The sequence below is a fragment of the Bombina bombina genome, chromosome 2 (assembly GCF_027579735.1).
Source record: "Bombina bombina isolate aBomBom1 chromosome 2, aBomBom1.pri, whole genome shotgun sequence".
In the NCBI taxonomy this organism is placed as follows: domain Eukaryota; kingdom Metazoa; phylum Chordata; class Amphibia; order Anura; family Bombinatoridae; genus Bombina; species Bombina bombina.
Window position 1 is genome coordinate 221986661 of NC_069500.1, and position 19236 is coordinate 222005896.

General features: G+C 38.5%; 1 protein-coding gene across 1 annotated transcript in view; it reads right to left on the bottom strand.

Moving 5' to 3' along the window:
* Window positions 1–4403: 4403 nt before the first annotated feature.
* Window positions 4404–19236, bottom strand: part of CCNH (cyclin H) — a 67674-nt gene continuing 52841 nt past the window's right edge. Inside the window, exons 8-10 of the mRNA XM_053701477.1 lie at window positions 6373–6484; window positions 5690–5750; window positions 4404–4661 (exon numbers count right to left, since the gene is read on the bottom strand). Of these exons, the coding sequence (XP_053557452.1) occupies window positions 4632–4661; window positions 5690–5750; window positions 6373–6484 (203 nt within the window). The 3' untranslated portion in view covers window positions 4404–4631. The remainder of the gene's footprint in view (window positions 4662–5689; window positions 5751–6372; window positions 6485–19236) is intronic.

The following is a 19236-nucleotide window of genomic DNA, read 5'->3' on the forward strand; positions in this document are numbered from 1 at the left end:
CCTGCACAGCGTGGTGGGAACTACGTTACACCAGCACTCAAAACTCAGGAAAATCCAGAGATTCCCTCAAGCAGACCTGCACTGAGCAAGATAGGCCGATCATCACATTTTTGCCGACTATGACAGCCGAGTTAGAAGCTGAGGAGGCATTGCGCTCTGGCATTTCCCGCACACAGTAAGACACACCATCTATGGCCTCGTCTGTATGCCATGTTCACCCAGCCCAGCTCCAAGTGACCACCCCTGAATATGGAGAATACTTAAAGGGGACTACACAACCTAACCTTACAGCCGGGGATGTGTCCTATGTTATGGGAGACACCAGCCTTGAGGGTGGAATGCATCTTCCTGTAGATACAAAATGCATTCTCACTACTGGCGGATCAATTATGAATCGGCATCTCACTTCTGGCGATATCGCAAGTAACCCCATAGAAACCTTCAGGTCTGGACATGAGTCTGATTTGGAGACGTGGAGTAATTTTCTTTTATGCATCGCTTTCCATTAAAGGTATTTTGAAACGAGGTATTACATATGGAAACCCCGTTAACATTCTAACAGCTATTATACCACAATGGAGATGTGCTGTACAGATTACCCCAAGAATTATGGACACAAAAAGATTTGGTATTGGTTGATAAGTTTATGTTTGCATTTGTTATTTGTAAACTATATTGAGATGTTATATACTCTGAACACTACTTGAATACCTATTGACCTGATTCAGGTTATATGTTCCTATTATCAAACACGTTCAAAACTTTCATGGAATAAGTATATAGGCTGCAGGTACCTACTAACACTGGGAACTATTTATGATGGCAGCAATGTCAGATGCATTAGTCTCCCTAGCCAGTGTGGGACAGTCACTTTAATCTCAGTTATTTATTTACAGCTAAGGGTCTTTGTTATATTATATATGTCTAAGTGCATCAAAAATGTTTAACTTTAGGTTGCACATGTTGCAAATACATCCTAAAATGTTTAATGTGGGAATAATTTATATAAGGTGTAACTTCTTAGGCCATAGTTTTGGTGGTCTTACCTTGCGTATCTTTATTTATTTATTTCATTTGTCTCACCCCACTTAAGGCAATCTTATTATAGTTATATCAGCACTGTTTGCTACTCATAAGTGTTTTGTACTTCACAAGGCTGGAGCTGGGTCAATTTGTATTCATGCTCTACGCTCACGTTTGGATAGTATATGTATTTTATACCCCTACTCATCATAGATTAGTAGCAAGTTCTGTAGCCAGAATGGTGATATTTCTTTCCACAAAGTAAGGCATAATCTCCCTTATGATATACACCTTGCTAAATACAGTTACTTTGAATATCCTCTGTTCCAAAGGATTGTCTAACTGATAGATCACTACACAAATGGAATTCTGAGCTACTCTGATCCCATATATGCTTATGCAGAAAATGAAATGTTAGATGTATTTACTCTTTAAATCAACCCTCAGCTGAATGATTGTTTATCCTAACATACCGGTCCACATATGTAGATTTTCAAATGAAGACTGATAGTCTGAGAACTGGGGAATCTTATTATGTGTATTAGAGCTCAACAAATATACCCTTATGTTATGACCATTAATCCCTACATTAAGATAATATTGTTAGTTAGGATAGTGAGCTTAGATGTAAGTCTCCGCTGCTTTTCAGACACAAAGATATGATTGTTTGAATTATATTGTTTATTTACTTACATAAGTACGCCAACAGATGGGGATTCTTTTCCTTATAACCTATATGTGATACACTAAATCCAGTTGGTTTCCTCCCCCTAGCAATATAATACTTTTTGATATATACTTGGGCACCATAGATATAATTACCCACTGTTAACAGCCCATATATACATTAGATATACTAAACACCGACCTCTTAGGGGTTGTACTCTTTAGATGCCTATGTGTATATACGTATATGCATGTGTACAGTTATGGGGGGGTCAATATGTGTGCACAAATAATGTGCGTCTTATGCAGAGGCTTCTTACCAAGGCTCAATGGGTCTTAATATATATACGTTACATAACATACATCTAAGAGAATAGGTTATGTTTCTACCACTAAAGCGGGGTTTTACACATCTATTGTATACCTCCATTATTACACTGCATGTTTTACATGCATGATAAAAAAAAATAGTTGGTTGAAGGCATACATGGTGGATAACATATAGAAGAGTTAAAGGGACACTGAACCCAATTTTTTTTTTCTTTTGTAATTCAGATAGAGCATGCAATTTTAAGCAACTTTCTAATTGACTCCTATTATCAAAATTGTCTTCATTCTCTTGGTATCTTTATTTGAAATGCAAGAAAGTTTAGATTCCGGACCATTTTTGGTGAACAAACTGGGTTTTTCTTGCTGATTGATGGATAAATTCACCCACCAATAAACAAGTGCTTTCATGGTTCTGAACAAATAAAATAGCTTAGATGCCTTCCTTTTCAAATAAAGCAAGAAAACGAAGAAAAATTTATAATAGGTGTAAATTAAAAAGTTGCTTAAAAGTGCATGCTCTATCTGAATCACGAAAGAAAAAATTTGGGCTCAGTGTCCATTTAAGCAGAGATACTTAGTTCCGACATATTACACCCTTTGGCAACCTAACCTATATAACTGTTACTTGAGGAAAGCTGCAACTTCCTAATGTCTTTCTTTACAGGATGCTTTTAAAATTCCTGGTGAGGCTCACTAATAGTACAATGAAGACATTTGCAGAAACGGTTTTAGATTATTATTTAATGTCAAATTGATTATGTGTCATTAGACCCTCTGGGGTTATTAATACGACTAACATACTCCACCAGTGTTTCCTTTATCACAGGGTCCTGTGTTGGCCAGCCCATTAGTCGTCCATGGAAGCTTTTAAAACTATAAAATGCAGGCTTCAAAAGCTCATAACTTGCCATTCATTGTGTTTTCCAGCTTTACCATTGTAATGTAACTTATGAAAAACTATGTCATTTATGTCATGTGACATTTACTGTATGTTCTCATCTTATCATTGTGCATAACCTCAATAAAAGATAAAAAAAAAAAAAAAAAGGGTATTGCACGATGCCTCAATATTGAGGCATCGCTGCAATGCCATGAAAGCGATCACCATCGCTTCCAGAGCTTGAAACCCCAGAGGACATATCAGGTCCTTGGTTGTTAATGATCATCTTTTGTAGGACGTGCCTGGGACGTCCTTGGTCATTAAGGGGATAACAAAAATAAAGCCAAAATAGAGAAGCCATGTTTGAAAAACAAAGTACACCTTATGATTCAATAGCTTGTAGAACCATCTTTAGCAGCAATAACAAAGTATTCGTTTTCGGAATGAATATTAGTCTTTCATATCGTTATGGAGGAATTTTCACCCACTCTTCTTTGCAATGTTGCTTTAGTTCATTGAGGCTTGCAGGCATTAGTTTATGCACAGCTCTCTTAAAGGTCCCGCCACAGCATTTCAAATCGGTTTCAGGTCTGGACTTTGACTGGGCCATTGCAACACACTGATTCTGTTCTTTTTCAACCATTCTGTTGTAGTTTTGCTGGTGTGTTTGGGATCATTGTCCTGTTGCATGACCCTATTTTGTCCAAGCTTTAGCTGTTGAACAGATGGCCTAACGTTTGACTCTAGAACATTTTGGTATACAGGAGTTCATAGTCTACTCAATGACTGCAAGGTGCTCAGGTCCTGTGGCTGCGAAACAACCCCAAATCATCACCCATCCACCACTGTGCTTGACAGTTGGTATGAGGTGTTTGTGCTGATATGGGGTGTTTGGTTTTCACCAAATGTGGCGCTGTGCATTATGGCCAAACATCTCCACTTGTGGTTTGTTCAGATGCAACCTTGCAAACCTAAGCCGTGCTGTCATGTTCTTTTTAGAGAGAAGAGGCTTTCTCCTGGCAACCCTTCCATGCAAACCATAATTTTTTCAGTCTGTTTCTAGTTGTACGGTCATGAACTTTAACATGCTGAGGCCTGTATTGTCTGAGATCTAACTCTTGGGTTTTTTGCAATTTCTCTGAGCATTGCACAGTCTGATCTTGGCGTGAATTTGCTGGGATGTCCACTCCTGGGAAGATTGGCAACGGTCTTGAATGTTTTCCACTTGTGAATAATCTTTATCACTGTAGAATGATGGACTTTAAATTGTTTGGAAATGGCCTTATAACCCTTCCTAGATTGATGGGCAACAACAATTGCTTCTCTAAGATCATTGCTGATGTCTCCTTGGCATTGTGTTAACACACACCTGAATGCTCCAGACCAGCAAACTGCTAAAACTTCGGCTTTTATAGAGGTGGTCACATTTGCTGATGATCAATTAATCAAGGGCATTTGATTAGCAGCACCTGGCTCTAATTAAAATAATTGTTTACAAGAGAAATTTTATAATTCGTTTTAATGCCCCTTTACATCTTTAGAAAATCGTGTGGCAATAAATAGTTGTATGTCACGTTACAAACTATGTACAGTACATATATTACACATTCCTCAACTTTTTAAAATATTTCACAGACAAAAAGCAACATTTTTATTTATATTCTAAAGTCTTATAAGTAGAAGTTTATCTTGATAATATGCTGGAATTGAACTTTGAGTCAGTTATAGAGAATCAAATCAAATCTTCATCAGTCCATTCATCCTAAAAATAAAAACAAATATTTTAGACTTACTGAAATTAAAGGGCCATAATAGTCTAAAAATTACATGTTCTAATCTAGAGCATATAATTATGACTTTTAACCCTGCTCTCTACTGTTTGTTTAAACCCTGTAAACCAGACGCTGATCCAATCAGCAGCACTTGTTCCACATCTGAGTCATGTGACAACAGCTGCTGATTGGATCAGAGGCAGGTTCCACTTGGGACACACATTGCACTGCAGATCACGAGTGGCACTTCTAATGTCTGTTTAACCTCTTTGTGGGGATTAAATACACAGTAGAGTAGGGTTGATAGATCCTGTAATTTTATGACTAATTGATTAAAGCAGGACACTGACTTGAAATTCTTTATTAAATAACACAAGCATTCAATTGCAAATAATATATATATATATATATATATATATATTATAAAATGTAAATTTTACAAAAGCTTTCCAATTTACTTTCATCACCAATTTTGCTTTGTTAACTTGGCATTCTTAGTTGAAAGCTAAACCTAGGAAGGCTCATAAGCTAATGTCTGACATTGAAGGCTGCCTCTTATCTGAATGCATTTTGACAGTTTTTTAACACTACAGGGCATTAGTTCAGGTGTGTCATATAGATAATATTGTGCTCACGCACGTGGAGTTACCTAGGAGCCAGCATTGATTGCAAACTGCCCCTTGTATCAGCCCTCTGGGACTGAAATAAGGTAATCACAGAGGTAATCACAAAAAGGTGTATTAATATAACTGTGTTAGTTATGCAAAACTGGGGAATAGGTAATAAAAGGGATTATTCATCATTTAAAAAAAATAAAAATTCTGGTGTAGACTATCCCCTTACTTGTCTGAATGACACAGAATTATTTGTACTCTACCATTAATTTGACCAATCTTTGATAAGCTGCTCATATAACCCCCCCAAAAAAAAACAAACAAACAATTTAGGATTAAAAGGAGAATGTCGAAGTTTTTAAAGGCATATTCACAACTTTTATTAAAGAAACACATTTACTGACCTCTTCCATTTTAGGTTTTTTAGATATATAGTCATCATCCTCATAACCTTTTCTCTTCCGTCTATTAATTGAAATAAAAATAAATATTATAGAAAGAAAATGCTAAAAAAACAAAGAAACACCACAACATGATAAACTAAGGGTGCTGTTGGTAGCACTATTGGGACCTTTAGGTCAGTATTATGTTTGGAGGAGCTGTCTGACAGGGCTGGGGACATGGCACGCTATGAGATGGGCTCAGCTGCAGTAGTGCCTAACAGCGCATGCATGGAAGATAGCGCTATTTGTGACACTGAAATCAGAAATGACTTTGCGGCAGTGGCGTGAGAAGTTTTAAGGGGTGCCGGAAATAGCTATTTAATAATTGGTTATTTGTCTGAAATGATCCTGGGGTTCTTTACCCCCCTATATTGTTTTGACCCTGGCTTGTTTTTCCCAGACTTGGCATCTTGCCTGTCTCTTTGGTAAGTCGCTTGTTCAAGACTGATGATCTTGCTGCTGACCTTTGGAACTATACTTTGTACAAATCTTATGGCTTCCCCTTGTGCTTTACATGCAGACTACTTAATAGAGGCCATTCAAAACTATCAAAAATTAAATTTTGCATGATTTTTGGATCTTATTTAATAGCATGTCAACCCCATACAAATGTAAGATGAATACAAAGCCAACTAGATACTCACAAATGTACACTCAATGAAAATTCACTACTATGGCATTTTTCCAACTTCATTTTAAGGACTGCAACATCTTCAGGTCTTGGAGACTCATATTTTGTTATCAATATTTTTAGTCCTGTATCAAAAATAAATAAATAGAAGAATAGCATTAGCATCTATAATTCCCACCAAGATTTCATGGATTACCCAATGAAAGCATTTTATGTCAAATATACAAAAATGTGATAGAGAGAACACAAAGAAATTTTGGGAACAGGTCTGCTGGTTTTATTTTTAGAACAAAAGCATATTAAGAACCATGTTTAAAACTTTAAAAAAAAACTAAACTGAGAAAATAACCAGCAACCAATGCTGGCATTATAGCCTATAATACAGTTATCTGCATTGAATCTGAATTATGCTTTGACTTGTAATATATGGTATATTAATCAGATCACTATCTTTTTCAGCCTCTCTTTCCATGTCTGTCTGTTTCCTTGAATGTGTGTCTCAATGTTTCTGCTCTGATTTTGTCTGGCTGTGTCAACAGAGACTATTTATCAGTGTGGATACCTTTGTGTTTGGTCAGTGATTTGTATCAAACATTTTTACGCACTGTTTCCTTTTTGTAAAAATGGAACTAAAATGTATTTATATAAAAAAAAGTATGGTTATTTCCTCACTGAGTAGTAAAGTTACTGAGGAGAATAAGAAATTAATTTCAAAATACAGAAGTTTCTATATCTTGATTCATATATCTTACCATTGGAGACGTCATTATCCCCTGGGGGGGGGGGGGGGATATGCAGAAACAGACCACTCCCCCCCAAAATTATCTCCTCATTCCTGGCAAATAACAGGATGAAACACTGGGTAAGGGATCCTGGTTAGTTTTAGCTAGAATGTTTCTGTATTTTGAATGCAATTTATAATTCTCTTGGATCACCTAGATAAATACCAAGTAATATGAGTACAAAGCAATGCAAATATAGGACGGGAAAAACATTAAAATAATATACTGTAAGACAAATATTATACAACTAGTAGTGATATAGAATAGCGTTAGCAGTCTTCCATGCTGCCTGGAAAAATAAAAAATATATCAGATTGTGAAGAATATGCTTTCACTGCCCATTGAGCCCCAAGTCCTCTGGAATCAGAATTCCTTTTATCAGATACATTTTGCCAATACATTTGAAACTGTAGTCTTACAGGTGATAGACCTTTACGGCCTTGTGGAATAACAAATAGATTTATTGTTTTCCATTCCTTTACATGTTTTCAGATGTTTATTCTGTTATGTTGACAAAACAATCTGCACAAAAGTTTACCACTGCTGGTCTTCTTTGCCAGTTAAAGGCTAAAACAACCTCCTTTACAACTTTAAAGTTAGACAATCTGGGTAACAATTCTGGAACAGTGCATAACACAATCACCTTGTGCTTATGAAGAACAAAATAAGGATACTGAACTTTGAGCTATAACCCTTTGGCTGCTAAGCCATTTCCCACCTGGGTGCTAAGCTAGTTTTGAGCTTTTTGTTGCAGTTCGCGTTTAAACACTCTTTTAGAAGTAAAGTTTGTGTGAATAAACTATACAAACTATATATTGTTTTTTTCAGCAGACCTAGAAGATTCCAAATATACCATTATTATATGTGTATGTCTCAACAGGTTTTAAAAATAAAGCATAAAATATGAAAAAAGTATTTTTGTACTCCACAATCAATAAAAAATAGTTTGTAATTTTATTTTTCTAAACTCTATCATCAAAATCTGTGTTGCTAAATATTTGCAGTAGGTAACCTGTCTAAAATAAGCAGAAATTGAGAACATTTTACTGTGTTTTTCTACTGTTTTATTGCCAACGTGTCAAATTGATAGACCTTAACTAAAAGCATCTTTAAATTTAATGTATTGTTGCCAGCAACTAAACAGCTTTAGCTGCCTGGGAAATTAATATATGACAATAAAACTATATATTTTTAGAAACTACACCCCCAGCTGCATCAAATGAGGTCTTATTTGTATTTGTATCACATATCTGAAGTGTGCAACAAATAAGCGAATATCACACTTGTAAAAACATAATTTATGCTTACCTGATAAATTTATTTCTCTTGTGGTGTATCCAGTCCACGGATCATCCATTACTTGTGGGATATTCTCATTCCCAACAGGAAGTTGCAAGAGGACACCCACAGCAGAGCTGTCTATATAGCTCCTCCCCTAACTGCCATATCCAGTCATTCGACCGAAAACAAACAGAGAAAGGAGAAACCATAGGGTGCAGTGGTGACTGTAGTTTAAAATTAAAAAATATCTGCCTTAAAATGACAGGGCGGGCCGTGGACTGGATACACCACAAGAGAAATAAATTTATCAGGTAAGCATAAATTATGTTTTCTCTTGTAAGGTGTATCCAGTCCACGGATCATCCACTACTTGTGGGATACCAATACCAAAGCTAAAGTACACGGATGAAGGGAGGGACAAGGCAGGCACTTAAACGGAAGGTACCACTGCCTGTAAAACCTGTCTCCCAAAATAGCCTCCGAAGAAGCAAAAGTATCAAATTTGTAGAATTTTGAAAAAGTATGAAGCGAAGACCAAGTCGCCGCCTTGCAAATCTGTTCAACAGAAGCCTCATTTTTAAAGGCCCATGTGGAAGCCACAGCTCTAGTAGAATGAGCTGTAATCCTTTCTGGAGGCTGCTGGCCAGCAGTCTCATAGGCTAAGCGGATTATGCTTCTTAGCCAAAAAGAAAGAGAGGTTGCCGAAGCCTTTTGACCTCTCCTCTGTCCAGAGTAGACAACAAACAAAGCAGATGTTTGATGAAAATCTTTAGTAGCTTGTAAGTAAAACTTTAAAGCACGAACCACGTCCAGATTGTGTAATAGACGTTCCTTCTTTGAAGAAGGATTAGGACACAAAGACGGAACAACAATCTCTTGATTGATATTATTATTAGATACCACCTTAGGTAAAAACCCAGGTTTGGTACGCAGAACTACCTTATCTGCATGGAAGATCAGATAAGGAGAATCACATTGTAAGGCAGATAACTCGGAAACTCTACGAGCCGAGGAAATAGCTACCAAAAAAAGAACTTTCCAAGATAAAAGTTTGATATCTATGGAATGAAGAGGTTCAAAGGAACCCCCTGAAGAACCAAATTTAAGCTCCAAGGTGGAGCAACAGGTTTAAACACAGGCTTGATTCTAACTAAAGCCTGACAAAATGCCTGAACGTCTGGGACATCCGCCAGACGCTTGTGCAAAAGAATAGATAGCGCAGAAATCTGTCCCTTTAAAGGAACTAGCTGACAATCCTTTCTCCAATCCTTCTTGGAGAAAAGATAATATCCTGGGAATCCTGACCTTACTCCATGAGTAGTCCTTGGATTCACACCAATAAAGATATTTACGCCATGATAGATTTTCCTGGTGACAGGCTTTCATGCCTGAATTAAGGTATCAATGACTGACTCGGAGAAACCACGCTTTGATAAAATCAAGCGTTCAATCTCCAGGCAGTCAGCCTCAGAGAAATTAGATTTGGATGGTTGAAAGGACCTTGATGTAGAAGGTCCTGTCTCAGCGGCAGAGTCCATGGTGGAAAAGATGACATGTCCACTAGATCTGCATACCAAGTCCTGCGTGGCCACGCAGGCGCTATCAAGATCACAGATGCTCTCTCCTGCTTGATTTTGGCAATCAGACGAGGGAGCAGAGGAAACGGTGGAAACACATAAGCCAGGTTGAAGGACCAAGGCGCTGCTAGAGCATCTATCAGCGTTGCCTTGGGGTCCCTGGACCTGGATCCGTAACAAGGAAGCTTGGCGTTCTGGCGAGACGCCATGAGATCCAGTTCTGGTTTGCCCCAACGATGAACCAATTGTGCAAACACCTCCGGATGGAGTTCCCACTCCCCCGGATGAAAAGTCTGTCGACTTAGAAAATCCGCCTCCCAGTTCTCTACACCTGGGATATGGATAGCTGATAGGTGGCAAGAGTGAATCTCTGCCCAGCTAATTATTTTTGAGACTTCTAACATCACTAGGGAACTCCTTGTTCCCCCTTGATGGTTGATGTAAGCCACAGTCGTGATGTTGTCCGACTGAAATCTGATGAACCTCATTGTCGCTAGCTGAGGCCAAGCCTGAAGAGCACTGAATATCGCTCTTAGTTCCAGAATGTTTATTGGAAGGAGTGACTCCTCCTGAGTCCACGATCCCTGAGCCTTCAGGGAGTTCCAGACTGTACCCCAACCTTGAAGGCTGGCATCTGTCGTTACAATTGTCCAATCTGGCCTGCGAAAGGTCATACCTTTGGACAGATGGACCCGAGATAGCCACCAGAGAAGAGAATCCCTGGTCTCTTGATCCAGATTTAGTAGAGGGGACAAATCTGTGTAATCCCCATTCCACTGACTGAGCATGCAGAGTTGCAGCGGTCTGAGATGTAGGCGTGCAAACGGCACTATGTCCATTGCCACTACCATTAAGCCGATTACTTCCATGCACTGAGCCACTGAAGGGCGAGGAATGGAATAAAGAACACTGCAGGAATTTAGACGTTTTGATAACCTGGACTCCGTCAGGTAAATTTTCATTTCTACAGAATCTATCAGAGTCCCTAGGAAGGAAACTCTTGTGAGGGGAGATAGAGAACTCTTTTCCTTGTTCACCTTCCACCCATGCGACCTCAGAAATGCCAACACTATGTCCGTATGAGACTTGGCAATTTGGAAGTTTGACGCCTGAATCAGGATGTCGTCTAAACAAGGGGCCACTGCTATGCAACGCGGCCTTAGGACCACCAGAAGCGACCCCAGAACCTTCGTAAAAATTCTTGGGGCTGTAGCTAACCCAAAAGGGAAGAGCTACAAACTGGTAATGCCTGTCTAGGAAGGCAAACCTGAGAAACCGATGATGATCTTTGTATCGGAATGTGAAGATAAGCATCCTTTAGATCCACTGTAGTCATGTATTGACCCTCCTGGATCATAGGTAGGATGGTACGAATAGTCTCCATCTTGAATGATGGAACTCTGAGGAATTTGTTTAAGATCTTTAGATCCAAAATTGGTCTGAAGGTTCCCTCTTTTTTTGGGAACTACAAACAGATTTGAGTAAAATCCCTGTCCCTGTTTCTCCTTTGGAACTGGATGGATCACTCCCATAACTAGGAGGTCTTGTACACAGTGTAAGAATGCCTCTCTCTTTATCTGGTTTGCAGATAATTGTGAAAGGTGAAATCTCCCTTTTGGGGGGGAAGCCTTGAAGTCCAGAAGATATCCCTGGGATATAATTTCCAACGCCCAGGGATCCTGGACATCTCTTGCCCACACCTGGGCGAAGAGCGAAAGTCTGCCCCCTACTAGATCCGTTACCGTATAGGGGGCCGTTCCTTCATGCTGTCTTAGAGGCAGCAGCAGGCTTTTTGGCCTGCTTACCCTTGTTCCAGGTCTGGTTAGGTCTCCAGACCGTCTTGGACTGAGCAAAAGTTCCCTCTTGTTTTGCATTAGAGGAAGTTGATGTTGCACTTGCCTTGAAGTTTCGAAAGGCACATTTGGACCTATCTTGAGGAAGGGCATGACCTTTTCCTCCAGTGATATCAGCAATAATCTCCTTCAAACCAGGCCCGAATAGGGTCTGCCCCTTGAAGGGAATGTTAAGCAGCTTAGATTTTGAAGTAACGTCAGCTGACCATGATTTAAGCCATAGCGCTCTGCGCGCCTGGATAGCAAAACCAGAATTCTTAGCCGTTAGTTTAGTCAAATGAACAATGGCATCAGAAACAAAAGAATTGGCTAGCTTAAGTGCTCTAAGCTTGTCAAGTATGTCATCCAATGGAGTCGCTACCTGTAAAGCCTCTTCCAGAGACTCAAACCAGAACGCCGCAGCAGCAGTGACAGGAGCAATGCATGCAAGGGGCTGTAGGATAAAACCTTGTTGAATAAACATTTTCTTAAGGTAACCCTCTAACTTTTTATCCATTGGATCTAAGAAAGCACAACTGTCCTCGACAGGGATAGTAGTACGCTTTGCTAGAGTAGAAACTGCTCCCTCCACTTTAGGAACTGTCTGCCATAAGTCCCGTGTGGTGGCGTCTATTGGAAACATTTTTCTAAAGATAGGAGGGGGGAGAGAACGGCACACCTGGTCTATCCCATTCCTTAGTAATAATTTCTGTAAACCTTTTAGGTATTGGAAAAACATCAGTGCAGACCGGCACTGCATAGTATTTATCCAGTCTACACAATTTCTCTGGCACTGCAATTGTATCACAGTCATTCAGAGCAGCTAAAACCTCCCCAAGCAATACACGGAGGTGTTCAAGCTTAAATTTAAATGAAGAGATATCAGAATCAGGTCAGTATGCTCTGTATTTTGTCTAACTCCAGAGCTATCTCGCTTTCCTCTAAATTCAGGTAGTCTGGCTAATACCGCTGACAGTGTATTATCCATGACTGCCGCCATGTCTTGTAAAGTAAACGCTATGGGCGCCCTAGATGTACTTGGCGCCATTTGAGCAGGAGTCCCTTGAGCGGGAGTCAAAGGATCCGACACGTGGGGAGAGTTAGTTGGCATAACATCCCCCTCGTCAGATTCCTCTGGTGATACATTTTTTAAAGACAGAATATGATCTTTATTGCTTAAAGTGAAATCAGTACATTTGGTACACATTCTAAGAGGGGGTTCCACAATGGCTTTTAAACATAATGAACAAGGAGTTTCCTCTATGTCAGACATGTTTGTACAGACTAGCAAGCTTGGAAAACACTTTAAATCAAGTTAACAAGCAAATATAAGAAATGGTACTGTGCCTTTAAGAGAAACAAATTGTCAGAATTTGAAAAACAGTGAAAAAAGGCAGTAAATCAAACGAAATTTTTACAGTGTGTATAATAGGCTAACAGAGCATTGCACCCACTTGCAAATGGATGATTAACCCCTTAGTTCAAAAAACGGATAAAAAAAACGATAGACGGCTTTTAACAGTCACACCAAACTGCCACAGCCTTGCTGTGGGCCTACCTTCCCCAACAAACTATTTTGGAAAGCCTAAGAGCCCTTTAGAGATGTCCTATAGCATTCAGGGGACTCCTGGAGGAAGCTGGATGTCTCAGTATGTAAAAGTTACTGCGCAAAAAAGAGCTAAATTAGGCCCCTCCCACTCATAGTAACACAGTTGAAAGCCTCAGGAAACTGTTTCTAGACTGGCCGTGGCTCAGTTGGTTCATCTGTCTTACTTGAACTGTCACTATATGATGACAGCCCAGGGAAAAAGTCGCTGTCAGAATCTTCTGCAGCAGATGTGTCATCAGAGAAGGAATCAGAGTCTAAGTTCATAAGAATCTCAGCTGCTTCCTCAGCACTCAGACGCTTAGCCATAATTCTCTTAAAAATAAAGATATTTTCAAAGAAATTATGTTGCTAGAAATAAAAGATATACATTTTACTGCAAAAAATAAGCTTTTTGCAGCAAAAATGAAAGGATTTTAGACTATGGGGAGAGCTGAGCAAAGAAGATGCTTACTCACTTAACACACAGGCCAAAAGGCTGATAATAAAAATATTTTTTCATAAAAAGCATCCCTCTACCATTGGTAATTTGTAACCACATGATCTAGGTGATCATTGGATTACAAATATAATATCAGGAGCCATACTGGAAAAGGGGATGTGACATTTTATAGCTAAGTGATCATTTACACTGATTACTACAGTGATCATTTAGTTAGAATATATAAAGCAATATTTTTTTTATTTTTTTATATTAGTTTATTTTTAGAAAATATATTTTGGGGGTCTCTAGGCAGTTTTGATTTTTATTTATGAGCCCCTAAAGACTCCCACATCTTTTTTTTTTAATCTTTTTTTCAACATTTTGTTTAATAACTTTTTTTTCTTTTACTCAAATACCACATACTATATACCGTTGGAAAGATTAGGCGATTACCTTTCCAGTGGTCTTGGGGGTCTGTAGCTGCTTAGATGCCTGAGATACAGGCTTCTAAGCAGCATGCCCCCATTTCCCTATAACTGACAATTGTCAGTTGTCAATAAAGTTGCGCAGTGACGTCATCACGTCATTGCGCGTGACGTCACTGAGTGTAATGTGAAGCACCGGCGATGCCTGTCACTATGCTGGGCAGATCGCCGGGGTAGGAGCTGATGGAAGCCCCCAGATCTCCCTCAAAGTGGGAGAGTGCTAGTGACGGCTCTGAGCCGTCATTAGCACCTGACTGAGACAATTTGTGACGGCTCTGAGCCGTCATTAGCACTCAAGGGATTAAAGGGACACTGAACCCAAATTTTGTCTTTCATGATTCAGATAGATCATGGAATTTTAAGCAACTTTCTAATTTTACTCCTATTATCAAATTTTCTTAGTTCTCTTGCCATCTTTATTTTAAAAGCAGGAATGAAGATATTAGCAGCCAACCCATTTTAGGTTTAGCACCATGGATAGCGCTTGCTTATTTGAGGCTTACATTTACCCACCAATAAGCAAGCATAACCCAGGTTCTCAACCAAAAATGGGCCGGCTTCTATGCATCACATAGTACCAGCTATACTTGCGCATTTGAAGCTTGTTTATACCACTGATCTTGCACTATGGTGGCGCCTTCTTTCTTATTTTAAATTTCTACAGATTCTTTCCTTTTGGGACACCAACAAAAGTCTTCAAGAAGTTGCAAGCCACCCTTTTACGGTTATTGAGAATATATCTAACTGATACACTGTTGTTACCATTGGAGAACATCCATATACCACCGTCAGCTAAGTCACTGAGTCCGTCTGGATATTATTAGTTGGTTTTGGAACTTTAATTCACATTGTCATTCACTGTGATTTTTCTTGGAGTTTTTATTGCTAGGTTTAGTTAATTATTTATTTATTATATATACACACTTCTACATATTTTTTGGCGCACTGTTCGTATATTTGTTTTATATTGTTGTTCTATGCATCACATTCCTGCTTTTTAAATAAAGATGGCAAGAGAACAAAGAAAAAAAAATGATATAATAAATTAGAAAGTTGTTTAAATTTGCATGCTCTATCTAAATGTTGAAAGAAACTTTTTGGGTTTAATGTCCCTTTATGTTTTAAAAACTCATCCTGCAAAAATAGACGCAAGAAATGTTTTCTTAAAGGGACATAATACTCATATGCTAAATCACTTGAAACTGATGCATTATAACTGTAAAAAGCATATAGGAAAATATTACCTAAGCATCTCTATGTAAAAAAAGATGATATTTTACCTCACAATTTCCTCAGCTCAGCAGAGGAAAGTTCTGTGTAAAAAGTTGCAGGTAAAAAAAACAAAAAAAAAGAAGAAGAAATGAACAGCAGCCAATAAGCATCAGCAGTGCTGAGGTCATGAACTCAATGTTATCTCATGAGATTTCATAGTAAACTTCCTTAAACTAAATAGGGAAATAAGATGAGTGTGCACGAAGCTCACTCCCTTAGCTGTCCCGGGACAGACATACAGATTTGCTGCTTAGAAGTCCTTTACAATGGGATGTGGCTACTGAGGAATTTTTGAGGTAAAATATCTTTTTTTACATAGAGATGTTCAGGTGATATTTTCTAGTCCGCTTTTTACAGCTATGCTGCATCAGTTTCAAGTGTTTCACGATTTGGGTATCATGGCCCTTTAAGATTCAGCAAACAATAAGACATGATTGTCAAGTGTTCTAAGGTAAATGCAACAGATTTTCCTTTATTTTCTATGTACAAGAAATTAAACTTTGCTGAACACTGTCACACAAGAATTCTAAATGATGACACAACATAATGCATCCATTTTGAATATTAATGTAACATCCAATAAGAACATAAAAAAAAAATCCTGACTACCGTAAAATTAAGGTGTAAGCTTTTTCCCTTAATAGAATATTTTATTTGTATTTTTAATACACTGATATTTACATTTTTTGTGTGTCTTGCGCATTATTTTTACTTTTTATTTTACATTATTATTGATTTATGGTACAAGTGTTTTTTTTTTGTTTTTTTTTACATACTAAAGATATGGTCTCTCTCCCTCATCAGAAAATTTAGGAGTTAAGATTGTTTCTTTCAAAAAATTCAGAGATGCAAAGTGCTGACAGCAAGGCAATACATGATGTTAATTTGCAAGTTCAGCTCCAAAATGTGGGCTCGTTGGGAGCTCTGCCTATTAAAATGTATTTTCTCATGCATTGGAAAAGAAATCTTTGAAGCAAATGATTCCGTTTCCAAAAGTTCTAAAGTAACAAATCACTTTTCAGATGCAAGTACAGAATCAGTCTCGGGATTTTGCTGTCACAATCCAAGTCTTTGAAGTAACTACAGATTCCAGCAGCAAAGGTTGGGGAGCAATTTGTGGGCAGTCTTATGTTCAAGAGATTTGGAATGAATTCAGTCTGCCAATAAACATCTAGAAGTTAAAAGTAGTACTTCATGGCCAACCAGTGAAGATACTTAGACAACAGTTTCATACATTAAATTTCAGGGATGAACAATGAAAGCTCTTCAGTAAGTGACACCAGTTTTTCAATAGTTTTTCAATAGTCTCTTAATAATATTTCCTTCCTCACTGCGGTTTATCTTCCAAGAACACAGAAAGAGACACCAGATTTCCTAAGCAGAAAAAGCCAAAGTATTGTCAGGAAATGGGGTATTCTAGAAACGGCTCTCATGGCCAACAATCTCAATTGTAAAGTAAGGCACATATTTAGCAAGCATATCTCAATAGATACTTTTATCCAGACATGGAATTTTCATCTTGCCTATGTGTCCCCTCAAATAGTTCTTATTCCTTAGCTCCTAATTTGGATCAGAAGAGAAGGGATTGTTTATTCTAATAGTGTCATACTGTCCAAGAAAACCTTAGATTCATCTTCTGCATCAGTTAGCAGTACAGCCTCCCTGGATTCTTCAAGAGATTCTGGATATTGTCAGTCAAGGTCCAGTCCTCCATTCATGACCATACAAGTTGCATCTAGCAGCATAGCTGAAGATTCCTTCTTCAGTTATTAATACTCTTCTATAGGCCAGAAAATGATCTACATTAAAGCATATTATAGAATCTGTGTTTTGTTTTTTACTTGGAGAAGTTGCCCCCAATTGAAGACATATAGATTTCTCCTATGCTTCATTTTTTTTTCAAAGTAAATTTTTATTAATAAATAGGTTACAGAAACCATAAAACAACACAAATAGTATTTGACACAAGTTGAAGTGGGGTTACACGCAGTCAAGCAGAGGAGGGATGATTTACAATGAGGATCAGTGTATTCAGTATAAGAATCATAAATAGTATAGAGACATTTCCCAATGCGTGTCTGAACATATCGGTTGTTATGTTTTGGTTATTCTAAGGGAACATTAAAATTTTTACATTTTAAATAAAGTATCGCAATGAATGCCATACTTAGGATGTCTGACAGTCGTGTGTGGCAGCTAGTAGGTGTACATAGTATACATGTATGATAGTTGGGGTGTGAGGATCTACTCTTTATATCCTCACAAGGAGGGGGGGGGAAAGGGAAGGCATCAGGGGTGGGGAGTATTTTATGTCTCAGCATCTCAGCTCAGAAACAGCGGGGCACATCTCCCAGGACGACCGGGGTCACAAGCTAGACCAGGCCAACAGCAGTTAGGGGAAGGAACAGTTACGTAGCCAATTTGAGGAGCCTCTCCCAGGGTTCCCAGATTTGGCTAAAGGTAGCAGATTGGTTGTTCATCCGAAAGACATAGTCTTCCATAGATTTGATGTAGTGCAAATGGTCAACCACTGCTTGCCATCTTGGGGGCTGTTTCTTCCAATTTCTGGCTATCAACATCTTTACAGATGTCAGCAAGTAGACCAACAGATATCTCTTATACTTCGGAATCTTTTTTACCCCTATATGCAGGAGGGCTAGGCCCGGGGCATCAGGCATCGGGAGTTCCAATGCTGCACAAATCGCAGAGGTCTTAGACCAGAACGGTCTCAGTCGATCACATGACCACCACACATGTAGTGATGTGCCGATCTCTCCACATTCTCTCCAACACAGGGGAGAGTGGCTAGGGTATAGAGTGCGAAGCTTAGTCGGCACCAGGTGCCATCTTGTAATGATCTTGAAATATAATTCTATGCTTCATTTTTAACATGATGGTTATGAGCAGGGTTTATCAGCGTCTACTATAAAAATGCAAGTGACAGCAATCTTGACAGTTTAAGAAATTCATTAGGTTTAGAATCCTAGTGATCCAGTTTTTTCAAGCTTCATCACATTCATCTGGTTGTTAAAACTCATTGTCCTGCCTGGGACTTGCCTTTGGTGTTGGATGACCTGATGGAAGCTTCCTTTGAACCTTTACAATCAGCATCTTTATTGAACCAAACATTGAAAACTGTACTTTCGGTGGCTAGATGGGTGTCTGAGGTGTAGGTTTTATCAGTGGAAGCACTTATTTTTATTTTTCTATCAGGATAAACGATGTTCTCAGAATTGTTCCAGAGTTTTTACCTAAAGTGAAATACATTATTTTAAAAGGAACATTCTGCCATAATTCTGTTAAAGAAAAAGTTGGTGGATGGGAAACCATATTATACTTGGGATCTGGTTCGTTGTCTTCATTATTATGTTGGCAAGATGAAGAAATTCAGGAAAATAAAATAAGTTGTTTGTTATTCTTCTTGGAAATTGCAAAGGACATCCACCAGTAAAATCCAACATTGCATCTTGGATTATACAACGTACTTCCAAAGTCTACAAACTGAAATCATTGCTAGTTCCTCCAGGACTCAGGGCTTCTTCCACAAGAGCAGTTTCCATGTTGTGGGCATTTCATAACAATGCTACCATCTATGACATTTGTTGAGCTGCAGTTTGG